We start from the raw sequence: 26,552 nt of genomic DNA on the forward strand, positions 1-26,552 counted from the left end.
CAAGTTGAAAAAGCTGCTTGTTTAAAAAAATACATGTAATATGATAATTGTTGCAGATGTTTGTGTATATACACATGAAAGCAGTATAATAAATTGGTCTATAATCAATTTTATTAACAATCTGACATCACTCCAGTATTTCTTTACAACATTCAAATGCTAATTGTCTTTATTTGACTACTGAAGAAGCATGACTCAAATCACCTCATATTTCAAACATTCAGCCTGACAAAAGATACGTTTTATTATTCCATGCCTCACCATTAAGGTAATTATTGCCAATACATATTAACAAATTGTACATTTCGTTTTTATTTTCATATTTACAATTTATGTAACAGTTAGTAATCATAATTATTTATGCAACCAGCTGAACATTTTTGTGTACAATTATATTGACAATGTTGCCCTGCTTTTAGAATATCAGGATTCATTCTCAGATGTGCTAACCCAAATGCATGACATTGGGGCCTGGGCCCGATCCAACAACATGCCTATCTAGTGAACCCTGAAAAGAGAGAGAGAAGCAAGGTGGAAAGGTACTACGGATATTGCAGGAGTTGGTTGCTGATTGTCTCAAGGGTGGGCAGTCAACACGTTTTGCGTTTAGCCAGTGCGTTGCCATGGATCACAATTTATTTTGACTGCACGTTTTTCCATATTGGAGACGATTTTTGGGGGGCTCGTTCCAAGGGGACGAGAGTTCTAGAAGCTAGTGATCTTTAGGAAGACGAGAGTTCTAGAAGCTAGTGGGTTTTAGGATTCTATTGAAAGAAAAAGGATTAAAAAAATAATACTATGGTAAATTATTATTTAGAAATACTGTGTTTTTTTCTTGTTGTTTAATTGTTGACAGCAAGTAGACACCATGTTTATATTGTAGAAGCATTGTAGTTGATTATGTGAAATGGAAGTTGTTCTGTTGGGGGTGAGCAAACATGTCCAACAAAAATATAGGATGTATTTGTTGTCTAAAAGGGGAAGGTGTTACAGGCTTTGGCTTGTCCATCTCGTTAGTGGGAAGGTGTTTCACCTGAACTGGTCCAGGTTCTATTTAAGAGTGTCTGGCCCAGTGCTCCAATTGTCTTGATAGATGTGGAGAGGCAACACCTTTAGTTGCTCCACCTTTTTGGTTTGCTTCCTGTCTTTAAGTTTATTGTGGGTTTTTCTTTTGTTTGCCTCTTCTTGGGCAGATTTAGTGGGTCTCATGGTGGGTGTCTTTTAGGTCCCAGTTGTTGTTACTAGTCAACTTTCAGTGGACACCCCCATAGTGTCTATCAGAACCACTCCTAAAAAAAACAAGCTTATATTTTGGGTTGGATATTTCATCCAATTAGTGTTTTAATCAATGGCATTTCCTTAGATTGCTCATTGGTCTTTCAGTTGTTAATCTTCTGTTTTTTTTATGCTGTTATTTTTGTGTACTAAATATTTCTGGTTATTTTCATTGTTTTCTCCTGTGAAGCCATTGTGTTGCATCCATGTCTGAAATGTGCTGTATAAATAAAGCTTGATTTGATTTCAACAAATGAACCCAATGACTGACCTATCAACAGACTCTTGGTCCATCTTAGTATGAAAATCAGTATCAATCCCACTTTTCCAGCCTGCTGAAGGCGTGGTGGAGTGGTAAACACCACCCCCGGCTTTACCAGGGGCTTGAGGTGGTCTCCCACAGCTCTGCTTATGTCATGTTCTGTGGCCTTGCTGTTCCATTTCTTGACTGCCCCTGCAACACAGAAAGAAACACATTTAGTCATATTATATAAAACACTCAAAGTAATGGATGTGGAGCATCTATAGCCTCAGTTACACCTGGCACCTAAATGTGACTTCTGTCATCTGATCACTCCAAGCTGCATTCGGTTCAGATCTACCAGGATGGGCCTTTGACATAGTCTGGATGCAGTCAGGCCACTGAATATAAATAAGCAATGTGAAGAGATGGGGTGAATGAGTGGGGAAAAGTACATTTGACACAAATTACCTTCATAATATCAAAGAACAAATGTGTGTGCTTGGGGGGAAATTAACTTTCATACAGCGAAAAGGGGTGAGAAATTACACCAATATCAGTGGACAATTTGCACTAATGTAAATAAACACAGATGATGGAACATATTCCCTTTTGCTTACGTGATGAACCACTAAGGGGACAAAAATATTTACCATCTAAACCATGTGTGACCTCTCACCTCTCTGGCTGTAGAAGTGTTCTTCCTAACCAGTCCCTCAACAGCTCTCTGACTGAGCTCCACCCTCACTGGGTCTTCAGAGGAGAGGAAGGCTGAGGAGGGATGGAAGGATGAATGGATCAGTCAGTCAATAAAGTGTAGAGCTGCTGTCTGACAAAATCACTATTATAGTAGTTCATTAAAGTAAATAAGGCTTTATGACTGCTGAATCCCAACTATCAATCACTTTGATTGTGTATTTTCAGGTAGCGATACATCCTTGGGACGTCCCTAGCCCATTGAAGTTGACATTTAAAATGGTTAAGGTTAGGGTTTAGGCTAGGGATGTCCCAAGGATATCAGATAACATTGACCATTGTGCATTCTTCCGTCTCTTTTACGTAGCAGGTGTAAAAGAAACACAAAGACAAGTAGGCGCTCAGGTCATTATGGTCATTGTAGTTTAAAAAATAGCATCTAATTATCCCTATCTGTATGTGGGGTTGTTAGAGAAGAATGTGATTGTCAGCCCTAACAATCCATTCTAGCACCTCATCAGGCTCTGTAAAAGTCTACATTGATGACGTGTTCTTTCTATTCCAGGGGACAGCAGAGGAACTTCATCGATTCCACTCCTTCATCAATACAAGCAGTGAACATCTGAAATTCACCTTTTTGGTTCCTGTCTTTAAGTTTGTTGTGGGTTTTTCTTTTGCTTGCCTCTTCTTGGGCAGATTTAGTGGGTCTCATGGTGGGTGTCTTTTTCGGTCCCAGTTGTTGTTACTAGTCAATTTTCAGGTAGAGATACATCCTTGGGATGTCCCTAGCCCATTGAAGTTGACATTTAAAATGGTTAAGGTTAGGGGTTATGGTTAGGGGTTAGGGTAGGTATTGACCATTGTGCCTTCTTCAGTCTCTTTTACATAGCAGGTGATGGGTTCTGATTTCTGAACTTGAAAATATGAAATATCCTTATTATGTGAAATTGAATGAAACAATAATGTATGTTGATGCTAATATGATGTACAATATTCCATGATGTTTCTATATGATAACAATAGCGTAATATATTTAATTTGCCATATACTATTTTTTAACAGTTTCACTAATACATTTTTATTAACTTAATCATTATGACACACCCCTCACTATTGAGGGGTATATTATATATATACTGTATTGGAGCAGCAGCAGCTGACTGCCCGGTTCAACATCAGTTCACAGTCTCACCTCATACTGTATTGGAGCAGCAGCAGCTGACTGCCCGGTTCAACATCAGTTCACCGTCTCACCTCATACTGTATTGGAGCAGCAGCAGCTGACTGCCCAGTTCAACATCAGTTCACCGTCTCACCTCATACTGTATTGGAGCAGCAGCAGCTGACTTGATCGTTGATGCGAATCATCATGTTTGAATCTGAGAGTAAATAGAGCCGACTACAACTCTAAAAATGAAGGGTTCAACTGGAGTTGTTCTCAGATCCCCTAAGAACCGTAGGGTTCTTGGTCAATGAAAAACAGCCCCAAAAGCTTCTTCAAAGAACTTGTTAGAAGGTGGGTTCATCGAGGAACCTCCGTTGTTGCTGGACTTCTTCCGGGAACTTCGCAATTACAACTGAAAACGATGGTGACAAGTTTGGATGCGACAACAGTTAAAAAGGTTAAGTTGGGTTGATGTTTGGCTCTGAATATGTCTCAAAATAATTTATATATAATAATATAACATACTAATAATGAAAAACGAAGACAATTCTGGTTTTCTGTGAAAAGCTTCCATAACGTTACTATAGTTAATTACCGTAAATATTAGAAAGCCGGGTTTGACCGTCGGTGTTGTATGAGCTACAGTACAGTACCGTTATCTAGCTAGATAACGTTATGTCCTAACTAGGCAGAACTAGGTTTGGATTATTTCCCTCAACTATATTCTTTCCCATATATTGTATATCGTTTCCATAAAGCCAACATGGCTTTACACTCATTAACGTAAGTTTCAAATCTAGAGCAGTTCTCTCTTTTGTGATAATGAACTAGCTAACGTTAACTAACTAACTAAGGACGGTGACCTGTCCTGACGAGATGTTACAACGAACTGAATCGTCAATGGAGGTCTTCCTCTTTATATAGCCTGCTACAGCATGCAATACTATTAACTCACAAGGGGGCATAACGTTACATGGACAATACTATCCCATTTTGGAAACGTTACATGGACAATACTATCCCATTTTGGAAAAGTTACATGGACAATACTATCCCATTTTGGAAACGTTACATGTCCGCCCCCTTGTGGAGGGAAATTAATCTCTTATATGGTAGCTGTAGATGGGATTCAAATGCATAATGGTATTAATACAGTGTCTAGACTACCTCTTTTGTATAAATGCCCTTCAGAATCCAATCACAGTATTGCCACGTGTAACAGTATAACTTTAGTACGCCCCCTCGCCCCGACCTCGGGCGCGAACCAGGGACCCTCTGCACACATCAACAACTGACACCCACGAAGCGTCGTTACCCATCGCTCCACAAAAGCCGCGGCCCTTGCAGAGCAAGGGGCAACCCTACTTCAGGTCTCAGAGCAAGTGACGTAACCGATTGAAATGCTATTAGCGCGTACCCGCTAACTAGCTAGCCATTTCACATCCGTTACACACGCAGCAAAATGTTGCGTATAATCTTTCAAGTCAGCCTGTTAAAATATTGAACAATTTGTGTACAAAGATATCTTTAAATGTGATATTAGGCCTGTATGGCAGAACTGTTACTGTTTGGCAGTACTGTATTGGCTAGTGCTTTCTCCAATATGTTCTTCTATTTTACATTACAATGTCGATGCCATTTATCTTTCAATATTTATTTTATATACACTGCTCAAAAAAATAAAGGGAACACTTAAACAACACAATGTAACTCCAAGTCAATCACACTTGTGTGAAATCAAACTGTCCACTTAGGAAGCAACACTGATTGACAATAAATTTCACATGCTGTTGTGCAAATGGAATAGACAACAGGTAGAAATTATAGGCAATTAGCAAGACACCCCCAATAAAGGAGTGGTTCTGCAGGTGGTGACCACAGACCACTTCTCAGTTCCTATGCTTCCTGGCTGATGTTTTGGTCACTTTTGAATGCTGGCTGTGCTTTCACTCTAGTGGTAGCATGAGACGGAGTCTACAACCCACACAAGTGGCTCAGGTAGTGCAGCTCATCCAGGATGGCACATCAATGCGAGCTGTGGCAAGAAGGTTTGCTGTGTCAGTCAGCGTAGTGTCCAGAGCATGGAGGCACTACCAGGAGACAAGCCAGTACATCAGGAGACGTGGAGGAGGCCGTAGGAGGGCAACAACCCAGCAGCAGGACCGCTACCTCCGCCTTTGTGCAAGGAGGAGCCCTGCCAGAGCCCTGCAAAATTACCTCCAGCAGGCCACAAATGTGTATGTGTCTGCTCAAACAGTCAGAAACAGACTCCATGAGGGTGGTATGAGGGCCCCACGTCCACAGGTGGGGGTTGTGCTTACAGCCCAACACCGTGCAGGACATTTGGCATTTGCCAGAGAACACCAAGATTGGCAAATTCGCCACTGGCGCCGTGTGCTCTTCACAGATGAAAGCAGGTTCACACTGAGCACGTGACAGTCGTGACAGAGTCTGGAGACGCCGTGGAGAACATTCTGCTGCCTGCAACATCCTCCAGCATGACCGGTTTGGCGGTGGGTCAGTCATGGTGTGGGGTGGCATTTCTTTGGGGGGCCGCACAGCCCTCCATGTGCTAGCCAGAGGTAGCCTGACTGCCATTAGGTACCAAGATGAGATCCTCAGACCCCTTGTGAGACCATATGCTGGTGCGGTTGGCCCTGGGTTCCTCCTAATGCAAGACAATGCTAGACTTCATGTGGCTGGAGTGTGTCAGCAGTTCCTGCAAGAGGAAGGCATGGACTGGCCCGCCCGTTCCCCAGACCTGAATCCAATTGAGCACATCTGGGACATCATGTCTCGCGATGGAGCGAGACATGTTGCACCACAGACTGTCCAGGAGTTGGCGGATGCTTTAGTCCAGGTCTGGGAGGAGATCCCTCAGGAGACCATCCGCCACCTCATCAGGAGCATGCCCAGGCGTTGTAGGGAGGTCATACAGGCACGTGGAGGCCACACACACTACTGAGCCTCATTTTGACTTGTTTTAAGGACATTACATCAAAGTTGGATCAGCCTGTAGTGTGGTTTTCCACTTTAATTTTGAGTGTGACTCCAAATCCAGACCTCCATGGGTTGATAAATTTGATTTCCATTGATAATTTTTGTGTGATTTTGTTGTCAGCACATTCAACTATGTAAAGAGAAAATTATTTAATAAGAATATTTCATTCATTCAGATCTAGGATGTGTTATTTTAGTGTTCCCTTTATTTTTTTGAGCAGTGTATATTCTAGAATTCATCCATGATGTCGTAATGATTGTATCAAATACTTGTATATATGTTTAAATGCTTGTAAGACTATTCTTTGACACATTTTCTCTTCCTTTGAAATTCTTATAGGACAGAACATGGACACAATGCAATTGGGATCAAGAAGAAGGTACAGATATGTTGTCGGACAGCTGCATTTGAAGTGTACATTTAACCTACATAGCAGTCAATACAAACTGAAATCTATTAGCATTCAAATGTGTGCAAACGATCTTTTCAGATCTTCTCAGAAATGATTCAAGTCCATGGAATGGATATAGACAAAAAGATAATTCAAGGACTAGCAGAGGTAGAGAGGCGAGGCAGGGGTGAGGACATCATCCTGCTATTTTGACAGTCCCTGAAGGACAACACAGAAGAGGTATTTGCTCTTATTCCTTCCCTTTCTCTAATGTATTTTGTAATAAAATTAGCAAGTGTAGTAAGATCATTGCTTTACTTTACTAGGACTGGAGACCACAGCAGCGATTCTGCTCTTGCCCAACCTCTTCAATGAGGACCCGAGTGGCCTTTATGTTCGTGACAAGGTATGCCTATGCACCAATCATCTGTTTCTTCATAAACATAGGTGTGCATACTGATATAAAACTACAGCTGAACATTTGTTATGTTCTTTGTTAATTGTATGTGTATTAATCTTTTCTTACTTTTGTTGACACAGATTTCCCTGCTCTTCACTCCTTTACTGCACATCGGCGGAAATCCATTTCACCATGAGAGTGAAATCCCTCTGGCCTTTGATGGGGAGAACATCCACGCCCTCGAGGACGTCCCCATGGGACTTGGGGCTCTGCTCGGGCTGTATTTTTTTTATTTTTCCCGTAAATTTCCCCAAAATGTCAGAAAAACACTTATGTTACTGTGTTCTGGGGAGAAGAGAAGTTGGGGTGAAGTTACCAGGGCCGGTCATAAAGATGGCAAACTTCCTAACATAACTAAGTGGATACGATATACACACTAAAGCTGAAAAATCTGTATTTAGCATTAAGTCTACAATATTGTTAGTTTACCTATGATTCATTTTTAATGTATGTTGTTTTTATTGTACATCATTATTTTATATATTTTAAATGTCATGAAAAGCACTCTACAAAGTAAATGTATTATTTATTATGGTCTGACATGTCTGCAGAAATGTTGCAATTTTGTAATGTGTTTAGTTTGGTAATTTGTTTTGCAAATATTAATTCACATTTGTGATGCCACTAAATAAACAATTAATTATTTAAATCAATATTGTTATTATTATTAAAATATGTTTTTATAATGGAGGGAGGGTGGACAGGGAGTAAAAAAAATGAACCCCAAAAGGTTCTTTGAGGAACCATGATAAGGGGTTCTTCAATGAACTTTTAGGGGTTCCCACAAAAGGTTCTTTGAATAACTTGTAGGGGTTCCCCCACAGTTTCAATTTGAAGAACCCCTAAAGGATACTCCAGGAACCTTTACTTTTTAGAGTGTATATTGATAAAAGTCACCTTGTCCGAGAGACATTTACATAGTTACACACAGCCAAATTTGGGATGACTATTTTGGGGCGAAATAGCGGCCACAACAGACAGACCTGATATCGCCCATAATTCAACGTCCTTGGACGTCACGTGCTGACTGGGTATGACCAAAGTTATTCTATTTAGCTGCACTTTGTAGTACATTTTTACACTATAATAAATGTTTCTGATGCCACATTTTCAAAGGGAGTCGTTGGTTTTTAGGGGCAGTCGCTTTTTAGCTTTTTGTCTGAAAGTATTTTCTCAACTGCGATACCAACTCCAGTCAGCAGATGGCGATGTGCGTCTTTCAGGTGATTCTGCCACTGTGACGTATATTCTAGTGGACGGGACGCTTCTTCAACATCAACAGCTAGTCAGACACCTTGGTAACCTGCTAGTCAAAATAGCCGAAATATTGAAGTTCTTTGGACTGTGTCGGTGTACAGCCACTGTGTAATCAACACAATTATATCGTATCTACTTTTCATTTCATATTTAAGTTGTTGTTAGTCAGCTAACTGAGTTGGCTTGATAAATTAGCCTAGCACTACGCTAATGCTAGCTAGCTGTTATCCCCGACCATGAGCTCACTAAACTTCTCTCCTCCTGTTAAAGAAGATGATTTCTGCTGGACGGAGCAAGAAGCTATGGGGCTGAACATTATCGTGAAAGAGGAGGATGTCACAGTAAATCATAAAGTAGAGGGTGAGGCTGTTACAGTGAAAGAAGAAGAGAAAGACGTTTCAGTGAAGGAAGAGGAAGACGCGTTCAGAGTGAAAGAGGAGGAGGGTGTTACAGTAAAAGAAGAGGAAGACGCGTTCAGAGTGATACAGGAGGAGGATGTTACTGTGAAAGAAGAGGAGAAAGAGGAGGATGCAGTTTATGGAGTGGAGGAGGAGGATATGGCTGTCACATTGAAAAAGGAGGAGGAGGAAGAAGAGGAGGAAACTGGATATCTGGGCCCGGTTCCCCAAACGCATCTTAAGGCATCCAATGGTTCTAACGGTGAACTTAGCCATAAGATGGTTTTGAGAAACCGGGCCCTGATTAACAAAAGTAAGTACTGTCTTAATACAGAGGCACAAACTCTGCAGTTGTTGAACTGATGTTTGGTGTTAAAGGGGAAATCTGCAATTGCTACATCCATATTGTGATTTTTAAATTATTTATATATAGCCATTGATTCTTGAAGAATATAACACATGCCTCATGAGCTTAGTTCAACTGTTGTACCCCATCAGAACCCCAAATAAGCTTTTTTACTCCAATGTTTAGAAACAATGTAAATCAACACTGTATAGCCTCAACATGTTTTTAATTTTTAATTTATTTTATTTATACAGTTTTTTTCTCATTGAGAATCTTTCCAAGAGAGACCTGGTCCAATAGTAATGTTGACAAAAACAAACACTGTATCCTATATCCTAAAAACAGGGTAAAACTATGTAAACCAACACTGTAAAGACTCAACATGTTTAAAACGCTAATGTTGATATCATGGATGGTCAGTCCTTTGCATCCATTGGTCTGTCTATGAATTTGAGAGTAGTTACATTTCTCCAGCCCCATCATCTTATTACCAAAACAGTGGTGGAATTACAGCTTTGTTATTGGTTGACTGCAGATTGGTTGATTGATTGTTGTGTGGCTTTTTTTAAAAGGGCAATCTAGGATTTAAACAGAAACAAAATGGCTGCCCAGAGACTTGGTTTGGTAAACAGCTGAGGGATGGGGGAAGGAGAAATGTAACCACTCAAATTCATAGAGAAAGCTATTGTATCAACCTTAACACAAAACCTAGGGACCTCGTCAAGAAGTTCAGACATCTTGGTGTAACAGTTATAAGGTGTTGGCTTGACAGTCGCTTGACCCAGGTTTGAGTCCAGTTCAGGGCTACCCCCTGAATTCACTACACTATGAATACAAGGACTGGCCATGCATGATGTCATAATGATAGTTTAACCAGGTTTCTAGGCTATATAGTATATTCTAGAATTCATCCATGATGTCATAGTGATAGTTTAACCAGGTTTCTAGGATATATAGTATATTCTAGAATTCATCCATGATGTCATAATTATAGTTTAACCAGGTTTCTAGGCTATATAGTATATTGTAGAATTGCCAGTGTAGATTTCCTGTGGGGGTCAAATTGTTAGAGCTGTTGATAAGTCATTGTATAATATTCAGCATTTATTTTCATGCCATTACATCAATAACGCCCAACCAGAAGAGAAGAAACTCTTCCCGATCCTCCTCCTGCTGTCCTTCATACATTCTGACGTTGCTGGTAATAAGCTACACAAGCAGTCAGCAACCTACATTTGGAGTGCAAATGTATCTTACCATTTCTACTGATCTGGTGCCAGTTATGATTTTCATATGTTCATTTTACTGGAACAGTTTCATTTAATTTATAATAGTATCTCAATCATTGTCTGTGATTAATCTACATTCTATCTAAATCTAAATTAAAATTATACAAATCTAAAAGTAACTTTTATAGCCCACTATGTAAAAAATTGCCTACATAAAGCCAACACATAAAAACATTGCATTCTGCATTTAGAAAATATCCTGATAAAAATATCTTACATATCACTTCGGCTGCACATGGCCTGTCTACAACAAGCTTGCAACATTGTATAAAATATTCTAGGCCCTCAGTTTCCTGCTCCAGTGAGTTCTGGACAGACACAGCTGTAGGCTATTTGTGTAAGGGATAAGAAGTAATCAGGTATTTTATGACATTTCCACTGGATCAGAGCATTACATTTTTCCCTTTCATGATGAGTGGTTATCGAAAGGGCGAGAGCTGGAAATATTTTTCAAATACTTTAAGGAACTATTGTCATTTGAAATTGATTTTGATTAGACTTTGTTTACATGCTGTTAGAGGTGAAGAGAAATGTGCTTTGAGAAGCTCCACAACTCATTAGTGGTGCATTAAGACAATCAGAAATACTATCAGACATCCCCAAATGGGCACATTTATAGGCCTTCATTTGCGCTCAGGCCAGGTAGACTAGTCCTACTTCTAAATGCGTAATCAGGTGTGCGTCCTTACTCAACATTGACAGAAGTGTTTCAAATGAAAGACAATGAATAAATTGACAAAACTGACGCAGTTAGTGTCTCCTTATGTTACGCTGGGAAAACAGTTGTCATGGACACAGAAATCCTAAATAACTTCAGAGTTTGCAAAATCCAATGGTTTTAACCGAGAGTCACCTTAACTTTATTGACACCCAAATGGATACTGTCATTAACGCAGTTCTTCAATAATTACACATCATTCTTAATACTGTAGCTGTTTAGTTAGTCACATGTTCAACTATCATCAGCTGATCCAGGAAATAATTTTCTGAATGACAGTCACATGACAAACATCACGACATGCAACAACAACCAAAGTGCTTCTTCATTCATTACTCTGGTAAAGACAGTTATGCCGTGCTCCATGTTGGATCCAACATCCCTAACAAATTGATGTTTATAATGTGTTATTGTCTGCTTGATTTACAGTAGTGTCTCGTTTGTCTGTTTGGACACAGAGATACTTACCTCATAATGTGTAGAGAACTGTTCCTTGATGGATAGGCTATTGTACAACACACAGAGCTATTTTCCGTTATTCAGGACATTTAGAATGACAACACATTACAGAGTAGCCTAGTGGGATTATTCACCAAATTATCTGGTGACCAGGTTATGAAATGTCACGACAAAGACATTTTAGTTTCCATGTTTCACCTGAAATATTAAATTGTTTATAGTCCTAGGTCTATGTTATTGTTAGGTGAAGTTATGGGTTCTACAGTAGGTCTATGTTGTTATTAGGTGAAGTTATGGGTCCTACAGTAGGTCTATGTTGTTGTTAGGTAATGTTATGGGTCCTACAGTAGGTCTATGTTATTGTTAGGTGAAGTTATGGGTCCTACAGTAGGTCTATGTTATTGTTTGGTGAAGTTATGGGCCAATTTGTCAAACACTTAGTGTACAAACCCTCATTGTCAGGCTGATGGCAAAGCCTAAGAACATTTTACTGGTTGAAGTGTTTCAGTTTAAAGCAATTGATTTGCCGCAATAACACAAACATATTAAGCAGGAGATTCAAACGAGCCTTACAATTATAAACCAAAGTAATGTGAAATACACTCATAAGCACCCTGGAATTGGAGGCTATTATTGCTGTCAGCCTATGAGAACTCCCCTGAGTTTTCCCCCATGGTGGTGAATTAGTGAATAGACACCAGAGGTTAATGTGAGTTTCCCTGACTAGCACTCCTGGTCTTGTGTGGTAATATACATTCAGAATACATTGTGAAAACTAAAATCTTTGCTCACAATTTTTGCTCCAGGCAGATATACTACATCCATAACTAGTGGTTTCCTCATTACCAGATATACTACATCCATAACTAGTGGTTTCCTCATTACCAGATATACTACATCCATAACTAGTGGTTTCCTCATTAGCAGGGAGGAGTTTCTGCAACCAAATTGCGTATGCATCGCCCTCGTGCCGCAATTTTAGCAAACACAGAAAGGGGCCTATATTGGACACCAAAAGTCGTCTGGCACACTGCTTAGAGTTTCAACAACTTGAATAACTTATTTCTAGTCTACAATCATCGATGTTACTACTAATGTGAAAACAAGACAAAATATCACTATTGTTCCTATCTTGACTGTCTTAATTGTTCAATTTAACAGACGTCAATTGTTGTACAACTTCATGGGTACGCTCTGGGCATCACCCTTTACCTCAAATAAACTTCTGCTGTTGTGGGCATTTAACCATCTGTATGACTTTGTTGTTCACACAGGAGAGAGACGGGACTATCGTGGATCCTCTGGGGAGCCTCAACAACATCATGATGCTGACATGGCAGAGAAGAGTCTCTCCAGATCAGAACACGTCAAGAAACACCTGCAGAGATCCACAGGGAAGAAATCTCACTGCTGCTCTGACTGTGGGAAGAGATTCACCTCCTCAGCAGGCATTATAATTCATCAGAGAATCCACACAGGAGAGAAACCTTTTAGCTGTGATGAATGTGGGAAGAGTTTTACTAAGTCTTGCAATCTGACACGACACCAGAGAACACACACAGGAGAGAAACCTTATACCTGTTATCAATGTGGGAAGAGTTTTGTTTCATCTGGCCTTCTGACTGTACACCAGAGAATACACACAGGAGAGAAACCTTATAGCTGTAATCAATGTGGGAAGAGTTTTACTCAGCTAAGCAACCTGATAACACACCAGAGAACACACACAGGTGAGAAATCTCATAGCTGTACTCAATGTGGGAAGAGTTTTTCTCAGCTAAGCAACCTGATAACACACCAGAGAACACACACAGGTGAGAAACCGTACAGCTGTGATCAATGTGGGAAGAGTTTTACTCAGCTAAGCAGCCTGATAATACACCAGAGAACACACACAGGCGAGAAATCTTATAGCTGTACTCAATGTGGGAAGAGTTTTAGCCAGTCAACCAGCCTGATATCACACCAGAGAACACACACAGGCGATAAACCTTATAGCTGTACTCAATGTGGGAAGAGTTTTAGCCATTCAACCAGCCTGATATCACACCAGCGAATACACACAGGAGAGAAACCTTATAGCTGTATTCAATGTAGGAAGAGTTTTAGCCATTCAACTAGCCTGACACGACACCAGAGAACACACACAGGAGAGAAACCGTATAGCTGTGATGAATGTGGGAAGAGTTTTACGAAGTCTTGCAATCTGTCGCGACACCAGAGAACACACACAGGAGAGAAACCTTATACCTGTTATCAATGTGGGAAGAGTTTTGTTTCATCTGGCCTTCTGACTGTACACCAGAGAACACACACAGGAGAGAAACACTATAGCTGTGGTAAATGTGGGACGAGTTTTGTTCCATCTGGCGATCTGACAGTACACCAGAGAACACACATAGGAGAGAAGTATTTTATCTGTAATCAATGTGGGAAGAGTTTTGTTCCATCTGGTGATCTGACAGTACACCAGGGAACACACACAGGAGAGGAATCTTTTAGCTGTGACCAGAGATAATCTGATTAAAGATATCTGATCAAATATTACAAAATACATACATGAAGGAGTTGATTCATGATATCAATGAATTAATGTCACAATGTAGAATGTTAACACTTTGTAGTAGGAATATTTTAACAATGTCACAATGTAGAAGCCTAAATGTTTGCCCCCTGTTCTATTGATTTCAGCATGATATGGATATCAGCCTCAGGGGAGGAGTACTATTTATGAGATTTAACAAAAAGTGACTAACAAGAAAAGAGTTGTGTTCCACTTACCACGTTAGTGACCCACTTGAATCAAAATGCAACACTTCAGAATGTAGCGATCTGTTTTCTACAAGCTGTCCTCTAACCAGGGATGTACACATTATTCCCAGGTTCCGTGTGGTTTTTGAGCTGTTAGTTTTAACAGGACGTGCAACCTCCTCTCGCACAATTGATTTCAACTTAATATCGATGAGTGATGACAAATAAGTGTTGTGTTCCTTTGTTCAGCGACCCCTACATTTAAATGCATCACTCCAAAATGTAGCTGACTGTCTTCTGCAGGTTGTCCTCTAACCAGTGAGCTAAATGATATATCCCAGTTCCATGTGTTATTTTAGATGTTAGTTTCAACAGCAAGTACAACCTGATTTACCACCTAATCGATATCAGTGATGTATTGCTACTTGTCAAAACAACTGCGTTTTTGGTGCTTGTGTCCATGGTGAGGTCAACTTGGTTTCTGATTGTCTCAAGGTTTGGCAGTCAAAAAGATTTGTGTTTAGCCAGTGGGGTCCATGGATCAGATATTATTTTGACTTTCCGTATTAGAGATGAGTTCTAGAAGGGGACGAGAGTTCTAGAAGCTTGTGAGTTTTAGGAAGAAGAGAGTTCTAGAAGCAAGTGAGTTTTAGGAAGACGAGAGTTCTAGAAGCTAGTGAGTTTTAGGAAGGGAAAAATAAACTTTTTTTCTTCTTGTTTTTAATTGTTGACAGCCAGTAGACACCATGTTTTTATTGGTGAAGGTGAAGCATTGTAGTTGATTATAATGTGAATTGGAAGTTGTTTTCTGTTGGTGGTGCACATTCTCTTAAGGTGTTAGTCTTTGGTTTTTCCATTTATGTTTTGAGGTTGGACTTTAGCACGTCTAGCTCGTTAGCACGTATAGCTCGTTAGCAAGTATAGCTCGTTAGCACGTAGGGCGTACCGATTTGTGTCACCTCGTTAGTCAGTATGTGTTACACCTGTTCTGGCTTGTCCATCTCGTTAGTGGGAAGGTGTTTCACCTGAGCTGGTCCAGGTTCTATTTAAGAGTGTCTGGCCCAGTGCTCCAGTTGTCTTGATAGATGTGGAATGTCAACACCTTTAGTTGCTCCACCTTTTTGGTTTGCTTCCTGTCTTTAAGTTTGGTGTGGGTTTTTCTTTTGTTTGCCTCTTCTTGGGCAGATTTAGTGGGTCTCATGGTTGGTGTCTTTTATGTCCCAGTTGTTGTTACTAGTCAACTTTCCGTGGACACCGAGAGAAAAATTGCAACATTATGTTATAATACTTTTATTGCATCAAATGGTTGTTTTATGCAACAGAATAGAGGGTTCTTAGAACTATTGTGTCTGTGTGTTCTACTGAGGATGGGCCTCTGGGAGAAAACACTGACAGGAGATTTACAATGTCTTTTGGGTGATAAAACCTAAAGAGACCGCATTCCAGAGCATGAGTTAATGTTCCTGTTCTATATGGTACCAGGGATAGATGACCCCAGGGCCAGACCCTGGTCTATACACAAAGAGTACTGTTTTTACAGCAGATACTGTCTGCTGAGAATTATAAGTATCTTTCATACAAATCTTAACCTTGTGACCCGTTCTATACATCTGTTGTTCGTCATGTAGGTTGAAAGACCTTTGTACTTCTGTCTTGTGGCTCTCAACGAATCATCTGGGGGTGATTTGTCAACCAGCCATCATCGTACAGCACTCAATTGATTAACTTTATATTTGCGTGTTGTATTGACCTGCTCCCTTATTAATAAGTGAATAAAGATTTAGTTTAAGAATAACTCTGACTTGTGTGATAAGTTTGTCTCTCCTCATTTGATATGAAAGAAATTAACCACATTTGGCAATGGGGATGTGAATCTTGACTTGGTGACCGCTGCTGACGACCTGGGTAAATGACCTGGCTCCTGACGACCTGGGTAAATGACCTGGGTAAATTACCTGGCTCCTGATGACCTAGGTAAATGACCTGGCTCCTGACGATCTGGGTAAATGACCTGGCTCCTGACGACCTGGGTAAATGACCTGGCTCCTGTGAACCTGGGTAAATGACCTGGCTCCTGACGACCTGGGTAAATGACCTGGCTCCTGACGACCTGAGTAAATGACCTGGCTCCTGATGACCTGGGTAAATGACCTGAGTAAATGACCTGCCTCCCGACGACCTGGGTAAATGACCTGGGTAAACGACCTTGCTCCTGACGACCTGGGTAAATGACCTGGCTCCTGACTACCTGGGTAAATGACCTGGCTCCTGACTACCTGGGGAAATGACCTGGCTCCTGATGACCTGGGTAAATGACCTGGCTCCTGACAACCTTGGCAAATTACCTGGGTAAATGACCTGATGACCTAGGTAAATGACCTGGCTCCTGACGATCTGGGTAAATGACCTGGCTCCTGACGACCTGGGTAAATGACCTGGCTCCTGTGAACCTGGGTAAATGACCTGGCTCCTGACGACCTGGGTAAAGGACCTGGCTCCTGACTACCTGAGTAAATGACCTGGCTCCTGATGACCTGGGTAAATGACCTGGGTAAATGACCTGCCTCCCGACGACCTGGGTAAATGACCTGGGTAAATGACCTTGCTCCTGACGACCTGGGTAAATGACCTGGCTCCTGACTACCTTGGTAAATGACCTGGCTCCTGACTACCTCGGTAAATGACCTGGCTCCTGATGACCTGGGTAAATGACCTGGCTCCTGACTACCTTGGTAAATGACCTGGCTCCTGACTACCTCGGTAAATGACCTGGCTCCTGACGACCTGGGTAAATGACCTGGCTCCTGAGGACCTGGGTAAATGACCTGGCTCCTGACGACCTGGGTAAATGACCTGGGTAAATGACCTGGCTGCTGACGACCTGGGTAAATGACCTGGCTCCTGACGACCTAGGTAAATGACCTGGCTCCTGACGACCTGGGTAAATGACCTGGGTAAATGACCTTGCTCCTGACGACCTGGGTAAATGACCTGGCTCCTGACGATCTGGGTAAATGACCTGGCTTCTGACGACCTGGGTAAATGACCTGGCTCCTGACGACCTGGGTAAATGACCTGGCTCCTGACGACCTGGGTAAATGACCTGGCTCCTGACGACCTGGGTAAATGACCTGGCTCCTGACGACCTGGGTAAATGACCTGGCTCCTGACGACCTGGGTAAATGACCTGGCTCCTGACGACCTGGGTAAATGACCTGGCTCCTGACGACCTGGGTAAATGACCTGGCTCCTGATGACCTAGGTAAATGACCTGGCTCCTGACGATCTGGGTAAATGACCTGGCTCCTGACGACCTGGGTAAATGACCTGGCACCTGTGAACCTGGGTAAATGACCTGGCTCCTGATGACCTGGGTAAATGACCTGGCTCCTGACGACCTGGGTAAATGACCTGGGTAAATGACCTGGCTCCTGATGACCTAGGTAAATGACCTGGCTCCTGACGACCTGGGTAAATGACCTGGCTCCTGACGACCTAGGTAAAAGACCTGGCTCCTGACTTCCTGGGTAAATGACCTGGCTCCTGACTACCTGGGTAAATGATCTGGCTCCTGATGACCTGGGTACATTTTTACATTTACATTTTAGTCATTTAGCAGACGCTCTTATCCAGAGCGACTTACAAGTACATACATTCATACTTTTTTGTTCTGGGCCCCCGTGGGAATCGAACCCACAACCCTGGCGTTGCAAGCGCCATGCTCAACCAACTGAGCCACACGGGACCGTAAATGACCTGGCTCCTGATGACCTGGGTAAATGACCTGTGTAAATGACCTGGCTCCTGATTACCTGGGTAAATGACCTGGCTCCTGACTACCTGGGTAAATGACCTGGCTCCTGACTACCTGGGTAAATGACCTGGCTCCTGATGACCTAGGTAAATGACCTGGCTCCTGACGATCTGGGTAAATGACCTGGCTCCTGACGACCTGGGTAAATGACCTGGCACCTGTGAACCTGGGTAAATGACCTGGCTCCTGATGACCTGGGTAAATGACCTGGCTCCTGACGACCTGGGTAAATGACCTGGCTCCTGATGACCTAGGTAAATGACCTGGCTCCTGACGACCTGGGTAAATGACCTGGCTCCTGACGACCTAGGTAAAAGACCTGGCTCCTGACTTCCTGGGTAAATGACCTGGCTCCTGACTACCTGGGTAAATGATCTGGCTCCTGATGACCTGGGTACATTTTTACATTTACATTTTAGTCATTTAGCAGACGCTCTTATCCAGAGCGACTTACAAGTACATACATTCATACTTTTTTGTTCTGGGCCCCCGTGGGAATCGAACCCACAACCCTGGCGTTGCAAGCGCCATGCTCAACCAACTGAGCCACACGGGACCGTAAATGACCTGGCTCCTGATGACCTGGGTAAATGACCTGTGTAAATGACCTGGCTCCTGATTACCTGGGTAAATGACCTGGCTCCTGACTACCTGGGTAAATGACCTGGCTCCTGACTACCTGGGTAAATGACCTGGCTCTTGATGACCTGGGTAAATGACCTGGCTCCTGACAACCTGGGTAAATGACCTGGCTCCTGACGACCTGGGTAAATGACCTGGCTGGTGACGACCTGGGTAAATGACCTGGCTCCTGACAACCTGCGTAAATGACCTGGGTAAATGACCTGCCTCCCGACGACCTGGGTAAATGACCTGGGTAAATGACCTTGCTCCTGACGACCTGGGTAAATGACCTGGCTCCTGACTACCTGGGTAAATGACCTGGCTCCTGACTACCTGGGTAAATGACCTGGCTCCTGAAGACCTGGGTAAATGACCTGGGTAAATGACCTGGCTCCTGACGACCTGGGTAAATGACCTGGCTCCTGACGACCTGGGTAAATGACCTGCCTCCCGACGACCTGGGTAAATGACCTTGCTCCTGACGACCTGGGTAAATGACCTGGCTCCTGACTACCAGGGTAAATGACCTGGCTCCTGACTACCTGGGTAAATGACCTGGCTCCTGAAGACCTGGGTAAATGACCTGGCTCCTGACAACCTGGGCAAAATACCTGAGTAAATTACCTGGCTCCTGACGACCTGGCTCCTGACGACCTGGGTAAAAGACCTGGCTCCTGACTACCTGGGTAAATGACCTGGCTCCTGACGACATGGGTAAATGACCTGGCTCCTGATGACCTGTGTAAATGACCTGGCTCCTGACAACCTGGGCAAATTACCTGGGTAAATTACCTGGCTCCTGACGACCTGGGTAAATGACCTGCCTCCCGGCGACCTGGGTAAATGACCTGGGTAAATGACCTTGCTCCTGACGACCTGGGTAAATGACCTGGCTCCTGACTACCTGGGTAAATGACCTGGCTCCTGACTACCTGGGTAAATGACCTGGCTCCTGAAGACCTGGGTAAATGACCTGGCTCCTGACAACCTGGGCAAAATACCTGAGTAAATTACCTGGCTCCTGACGACCTGGCTCCTGACGACCTGGGTAAAAGACCTGGCTCCTGACTACCTGGGTAAATGACCTGGCTCCTGACTACCTGGGTAAATGACCTGACTCCTGATGACCTGTGTAAATGACCTGGCTCCTGACAACCTGGGTAAATTACCAGGCTCCTGATGACCTGTGTAAATTACCTGGCTCCTGACAACCTGGGCAAATTACCTGGGTAAATGACCTGGCTCCTGACGACCTGGGTAAATGACTTGGCTCCTGACGACCTGGGTAAATTACCTGGGTAAATGATCTGGCTCCTGACGACCTGGGCAAATGACCTGGGAAATGACCTGGCTCCTGACGACCTGGGTAAATGACCTGGCTCCTGACGACCTGGGTAAATGGCCTGGCTCCTGACGACCTGGGTAAATGACCTGGCTCCTGATGACCTGGGTAAATGGTGCACAAGGGATCCCTCAAACTTGGGATCTCAGGGAGACCACACTTCGGGAACGGAGCCGATGGACCCACCTTTGATCTGAGATGCAGCGAGCCGAGTGAATACCACATCTCGGACCTAGTTTAAAAAAGGAGGTGAGCGAAACACGCAAAGTGGAGTTTTTATCAAAACCTCGTAGTCTCTGAGTGTTCCAGTGTGAGGGCGGTCACCTTGGAGGTGTAAACAGGGCCCAGTCAGGAGGCTCTGAGTGTGTATTCCTGTGTGGAGGTGTAAACAGGGCCGAGTCAGGAGGCTCTGAGTGTGTATTCCTGTGTGAGGGGGGTCACCTTGGAGGTGTAAACAGGGCCCAGTCAGGAGGCTCTGAGTGTGTATTCCTGTGTGGAGGTGTAAACAGGGCCGAGTCAGGAGGCTCTGAGTGTGTATTCCAGTGTGAGGGGGGTCACCTTGGAGGTGTAAACAGGGCCCAGTCAGGAGGCTCTGAGTGTGTATTCCAGTGTGAGGGGGGTCACCTTGGAGGTGTAAACAGGGCCCAGTCAGGAGGCTCTGAGTGTGTATTCCAGTGTGAGGGGGGTCACCTTGGAGGTGTAAACAGGGCCGAGTCAGGAGGCTCTGAGTGTGTATTCCAGTGTGAGGGGGGTCACCTTGGAGGTGTAAACAGGGCCCAGTCAGGAGGCTCTGAGTGTTGCAGTGTGAGGGGGGGCTCCTTGGAGGTGTAAATAGGGCCGAGGCAGTAGGCCCTGTAGGAGTGTGTATTCCAGTGTGAGGGGGGTCACCTTGGAGGTGTAGACAGGGCCGAGTCAGTGGAGGATGATCTGAGAGTCAGTCGACTCAAACACATCTATCATTGGTCGGTTGCGGGCAACCTAGAGCAGTCCTGACACTGAAATAAAAAATACAGCCTTAGCAGAGCCCCAAGTCACTTGGGGACGTCCTCGAGGGCGTGGATGTTCTCGCCTTCAAAGGCCAGCGGGATTTCACTCTCATATCCATTCCCTGGACTTGATTCATTTCTGAGAAGATCTGAAAAGAATTGCTGCTGTGGTCTCGAGTCCTAGTAAAGTAAAGCAATGACCTTACTACACTTGCTAATTTTATTACAAAATACATTAGAGAAAGGGAAGGAATAAGAGAAAATCCCTCTTCTGTATTGTCCTTCAGGGACTGTCAACATAGCAGGATGATGTCCTCACCCCTGCCCTGCCTCTCGACCTCTGATGGTCCTTGAATTATCTTTTTGTCTATATCCATTCCATGGACTTGATTCATTTCTGAGAAGATCTGAAAAGATCATTTGCACACATTTGTATGCTAAGAGATTTCAGTTTGTATTGACTGCTATGTAGGTTAAATGTACACTTCAAATGCAGCTGTCCTACAACATATCTGTACCTTCTTCTTGATCCCAATTGCATTGTGTCCATGTTATGTCCTATAAGAATTTCAAAGGAAGAGAAAATGTGTCAAGCATTTAAATATATATATTAAATAAATATTGAAAGATAAATGGCACACAGTTAATTAGTGAAACTGTTAAAAAATAGTATATGGCATATTAAATATATTACGGTATTGTTATCATATAGAAACATTATGGAATATTGTACATCATATTAAATATATTACTCTATTGTTATCATATAGAAACATCATGGAATATTGTACATCATATTAAATATATTACTCTATTGTTATCATATAGAAACATCATGGAATATTGTACATCATATTAGCATCAACATACATTATTGTTTAATTAACCTAACATGTGGTATATACACAAACATCTGCCACAATAATTGTCTTTTTTAAAACAAGCTCCTTATAAACTGCACAAGCACCAAAAACACTGTTGTTTTGACAAGTAGCAATAAATCACTGATATCGATTAGGGGGGAAATCAGGTTGTACGTGCTGTTGAAACTAACAACAACAACAAAAACACATGGAAATTGGAGATATCTTTAACCTCACCGATAAGAGGACAACCTGCAGAAGACAGTCAGCTACATTCTGTCATCACTCAACGATATCATGTTATATAGAATATACTACATAGCCTAGAAACCTGGTTAAACTATCATTATGACATCATGGATGAATTCTAGAATATACTATATATCCTAGAAACCTGGTTAATTCAATTTCACATAATAAGGATTTTTCATATTTTCAAGTTCAGAAGTCAGAACCCATCACCTGCTATGTAAAAGAGACAGAAGAAGGCACAATGGTCAATGCTATCTGGGATCCTTGGGACATCCCTACCCTAAACCCTAACTTAACCATTCTAAATGTCAACTTCAACGGGCTAGGGACTTCCCAAGGATGTATCTCTACCTGAAAATACATGATCTAAGTGATTGATAGTTGGTATTCATCAGTCATAAAGCCTTATTTACTTTAATGAACTACTAAAATAGTGATTTTGTCAGACAGCATAGACAGCAGCTCTACACTTTATTGACTGACTGATCCATTCATCCTTCCATCCCTCCTCAGCCTTCCTCTCCTCTGAAGACCCAGTGAGGGTGGAGCTCAGTCAGAGAGCTGTTGAGGGACTGGTTAGGAAGAACACTTCTACAGCCAGAGAGGTGAGAGGTCACACATGGTTTAGATGGTAAATATTTATGTCCCCTTAGCGGTTCATCACGTCATCACGTCAGAAAAAGGGAATATGTTCCATCATCCATGTTTATTTACATTAGTGCAAATTGTCCACTGATATTGGTGTAATTTCTCACCCCTTTTGGCTGTATGAAAGTCAATTTCCCCTCAGGCACACACATTTGTTCTTTGTTATTACCCGAGCCACTGCCTGTTCACCCCGCTATCATCCAGAAGGTGAGGTCAGTACAGGTGCATCAAAGCTGGGACCGAGAGAGAGAAGCTGTTTTTCCATCACTAACACAGAGAGGCTGCTGCCTACATACACAGACTTGAAATCATTGGCCACTTTAAGGAATGGAACACTAGTGTCTTTAATAATGTTTACATATCTGGCATTACTCATCTCATATGTATATACTGTATTCTATCCTATTCTACTGTATCTTAGTCTATGTATTACTCATCTCATATGTATATACTGTATTCTATCCTATTCTACTGTATCTTAGTCTATGTATTACTCATCTCATATGTATATACTGTATTCTATCCTATTCTACTGTATCTTAGTCTATGTATTACTCATCTCATATGTATATACTGTATTCTATCCTATTCTACTGTATCTGTCTATGCATTACTCATCTCATATGTATATACTGTGTTCTATCCTATTCTACTGTATCAGTCTATGTATTACTCATCTCATATGTATATACTGTATTCTATCCTATTCTACTGTATCTTAGTCTATGTATTACTCATCTCATACAGTGAGGGAAAAAAGTATTTGATCCCCTGCTGATTTTGTTCGTTTGCCCACTGACAATGAAATGATCAGTCTGTAATTTTAATGGTATGTTTATTTGAACAGTGAGAGACAGAATATCAACAAAAAAATCCAGAAAAACGCATGTCAAAAATAATATAAATTGATTTGCATTTTAATGAGGGAAATAAGTATTTGACCCCTCTGCAAAACATGACTTAGTACTTGGTGGCAAAACCCTTGTTGGCAATCACAGAGGTCAGATGTTTCTTGTAGTTGGCCACCAGGTTTGCACACATCTCAGGAGGGATTTTGTCCCACTCCTCTTTGCAGATCTTCTTCAAGTCATTAAGATTTCGAGGCTGACGTTTGGCAACTCGAACCTTCAGCCCCCTCCACAGATTTTCTATGGGATTAAGGTCTGGAGACTGGCTAGGCCACTCCAGGACCTTAATGTGCTTTTTCTTGAGCCACTCCTTTGTTGCCTTGGCCGTGTGTTTTGGGTCATTGTCATGCTGGAATACCCATCCACGACCCATTTTCAATGCCCTGGCTGAGGGAAGGAGGTTTTCACCCAAGATTTGACGGTACATGGCCCCGTCCATCGTCCCTTTGATGCGGTGAAGTTGTCCTGTCCCCTTAGCAGAAAAACACCCCCAAAGCATAATGTTTCCACCTCCATGTTTGACGGTGGGGATGGTTTCTTGGGGTCATAGGCAGCATTCCTCCTCCTCCAAACACGGCAAGTTGAGTTGATGCCAAAGAACTCCACTTTGGTCTCGTCTGACCACAACACGTTCACCCAGTTGTCCTCTGAATCATTCAGATGTTCATTGGCAAACTTCAGACGGGTATGTATATGAGCTTTCTTGAGCAGGGGGACCTTGCGGGCGCTGCAGGATTTCAGTCCTTCACGGCGTAGTGTGTTACCAATTGTTTTCTTGGTGACTATGGTCCCAGCTGCCTTAAGATCATTGACAAGATCCTCCTGTTTAGTTCTGGGCAGATTCCTCACCATTCTCATGATCATTGCAACTCCACGAGGTGAGATCTTGCATGGAGCCCTAGGCCAAGGGAGTTTGACAGTTGTTTTGTGTTTCTTCCATTTGCGAATAATCGCACCAACTGTTGTCACCTTCTCACCAAGCTGCTTGGCAATGGTCTTGTAGCCCATTCCAGCCTTGTGTAGATCTACAATCTTGTCCCTGACATCCTTGGAGAGCTCTTTGGTCTTGGCCATGGTGGAGAGTTTGGAATCTGATTGATTGATTGCTTCTGTGGACAGGTGTCTTTTATACAGGTAAGAAACTGAGATTAGGAGCACTCCCTTTAAGAGTGTGCTCCTAATCTCAGCTCGTTACCTGTATGAAAGACACCTGGGAGCCAGAAATCTTTCTGATTGAGAGGGGGTCAAATACTTATTTCCCTCATTAAAATGCAAATCAATTTATAACATTTTTGACATGCGTTTTTCTGGATATTTTTGTTGTTATTCTGTCTCTCACTGTTCAAATAAACCTACCATTAAAATTATAGACTGATCATTTCTTTGTCAGTGGGCAAACGTACAAAATCAACAGGGGATCAAATACTTTTTTCCCTCACTGTATGTATATACTGTATTCTATCCTATTCTACTGTATCTTAGTCTATGTATTACTCATCTCATATGTAACTGAGGCTGTAGATGCTCCATATCCATTACTTTGAGTGTTTTATATAATATGACTAAATGTGTTTCTTTCTGTGTTGCAGGGGCAGTCAAGAAATGGAACAGCAAGGCCACAGAACATGACATAATCAGAGCTGTGGGAGACCACCTCAAGCTCCTGGTAGAGCCGGGGGTGGTGTTTACCACGCCTTCAGCAGGCTGGAAAAGTGGGATTGATACCGATTTTCATACTAAGATGGACCAAGAGTCTGTTGATTTGGTCAGTCATTGGGTTAATTTGTTTTGCAATATGTTCAAATCAAGCTTTCTTTATACAGCACATTTCAGACATGGATGCAACACAATGGCTTCACAGGAAAAAACAATGAAAATAAACAGAAATATTTAGTACACAAACATTAGAGGATAAAAAAACAATAACTTAAAGACTAATGAGCATCCTAAGGATTAAGAAATTAAAATAAACAACCCAAAATATTAGCTTGTTTTTTAGGAGGGGCTCTGAAAGACACTATGGGGGTGGAGTGTCCACTGAAAGTTGACTAGTAACAACTGGGACCTAAAAGACACCCACCAGAAAAGACACCCAACATGAGACCCACTAAATCTGCCACAGAAGAGGAAAACAAAAGAAAAACCCACAACAAACTTAAAGACAGGAAGCAAACCAAAAAGGTGGAGCAACTAAAGGTGTTGACTCTCCACATCTATCAAGACAACTGGAGAACTGAGCCAGAAACTCTTAAATAGAACCTGGACCAGCTCAGGTGAAACACCTTCCCACTAACGAGATGGACAAGCCAGCACAGGTGTAACACATACTGACTAACGAGGTGACACCAATCAGTGCGTCCTACGTGCTAACGAGCTATACGAGCTAGACGTGCTAACGAGCTAGACGTACTAACGAGCTAGACGTGCTAACGAGCTAGACGTGCTAACGAGCTAGACGTGCTAAAGTCCAACCTCAAAACATAAATGGAAAAACCAAAGCCCGTAACACCTTCCCCCTTTAGACAACAAATATATCCTATATTTTTGTTGGACAAGTTTGCTCACCCCCAACAGAAAACAACTTCCATTTCACATAATCAACTACAATATAAACATAGTGTCTACTGGCTGTCAACAATTAAAAACAAGAAAAAACACATATTTCTAA

The 26,552-nt window shown here is 42.4% G+C and overlaps 1 protein-coding gene across 4 annotated transcripts in view; it reads left to right on the forward strand.

The window, feature by feature from the left end:
* LOC139546711 (zinc finger protein ZFP2-like) overlaps positions 1 to 26,369 on the forward strand; it is a 112,739-nt gene extending 86,370 nt beyond the window's left edge. For 2 of the 4 annotated variants that reach the window (XM_071355446.1, XM_071355439.1), the window contains exon 2: positions 12,971 to 16,236. In XM_071355446.1, coding sequence (XP_071211547.1) covers positions 12,971 to 14,214 — 1,244 coding nt within the window. In that variant the 3' untranslated portion in view covers positions 14,215 to 16,236. Of the gene's footprint in view, positions 1 to 8,480; positions 9,198 to 12,970; positions 16,237 to 22,841; positions 22,934 to 25,473 lie in introns of those variants that run through there. The other 2 variants (XM_071355454.1, XM_071355430.1) reach the window with 2 other exon arrangements.
* The last annotated feature ends 183 nt before the right edge of the window (positions 26,370 to 26,552 follow it).

Source organism: Salvelinus alpinus, chromosome 2 (genome assembly GCF_045679555.1).
Source record: "Salvelinus alpinus chromosome 2, SLU_Salpinus.1, whole genome shotgun sequence".
Classification (NCBI taxonomy): domain Eukaryota; kingdom Metazoa; phylum Chordata; class Actinopteri; order Salmoniformes; family Salmonidae; genus Salvelinus; species Salvelinus alpinus.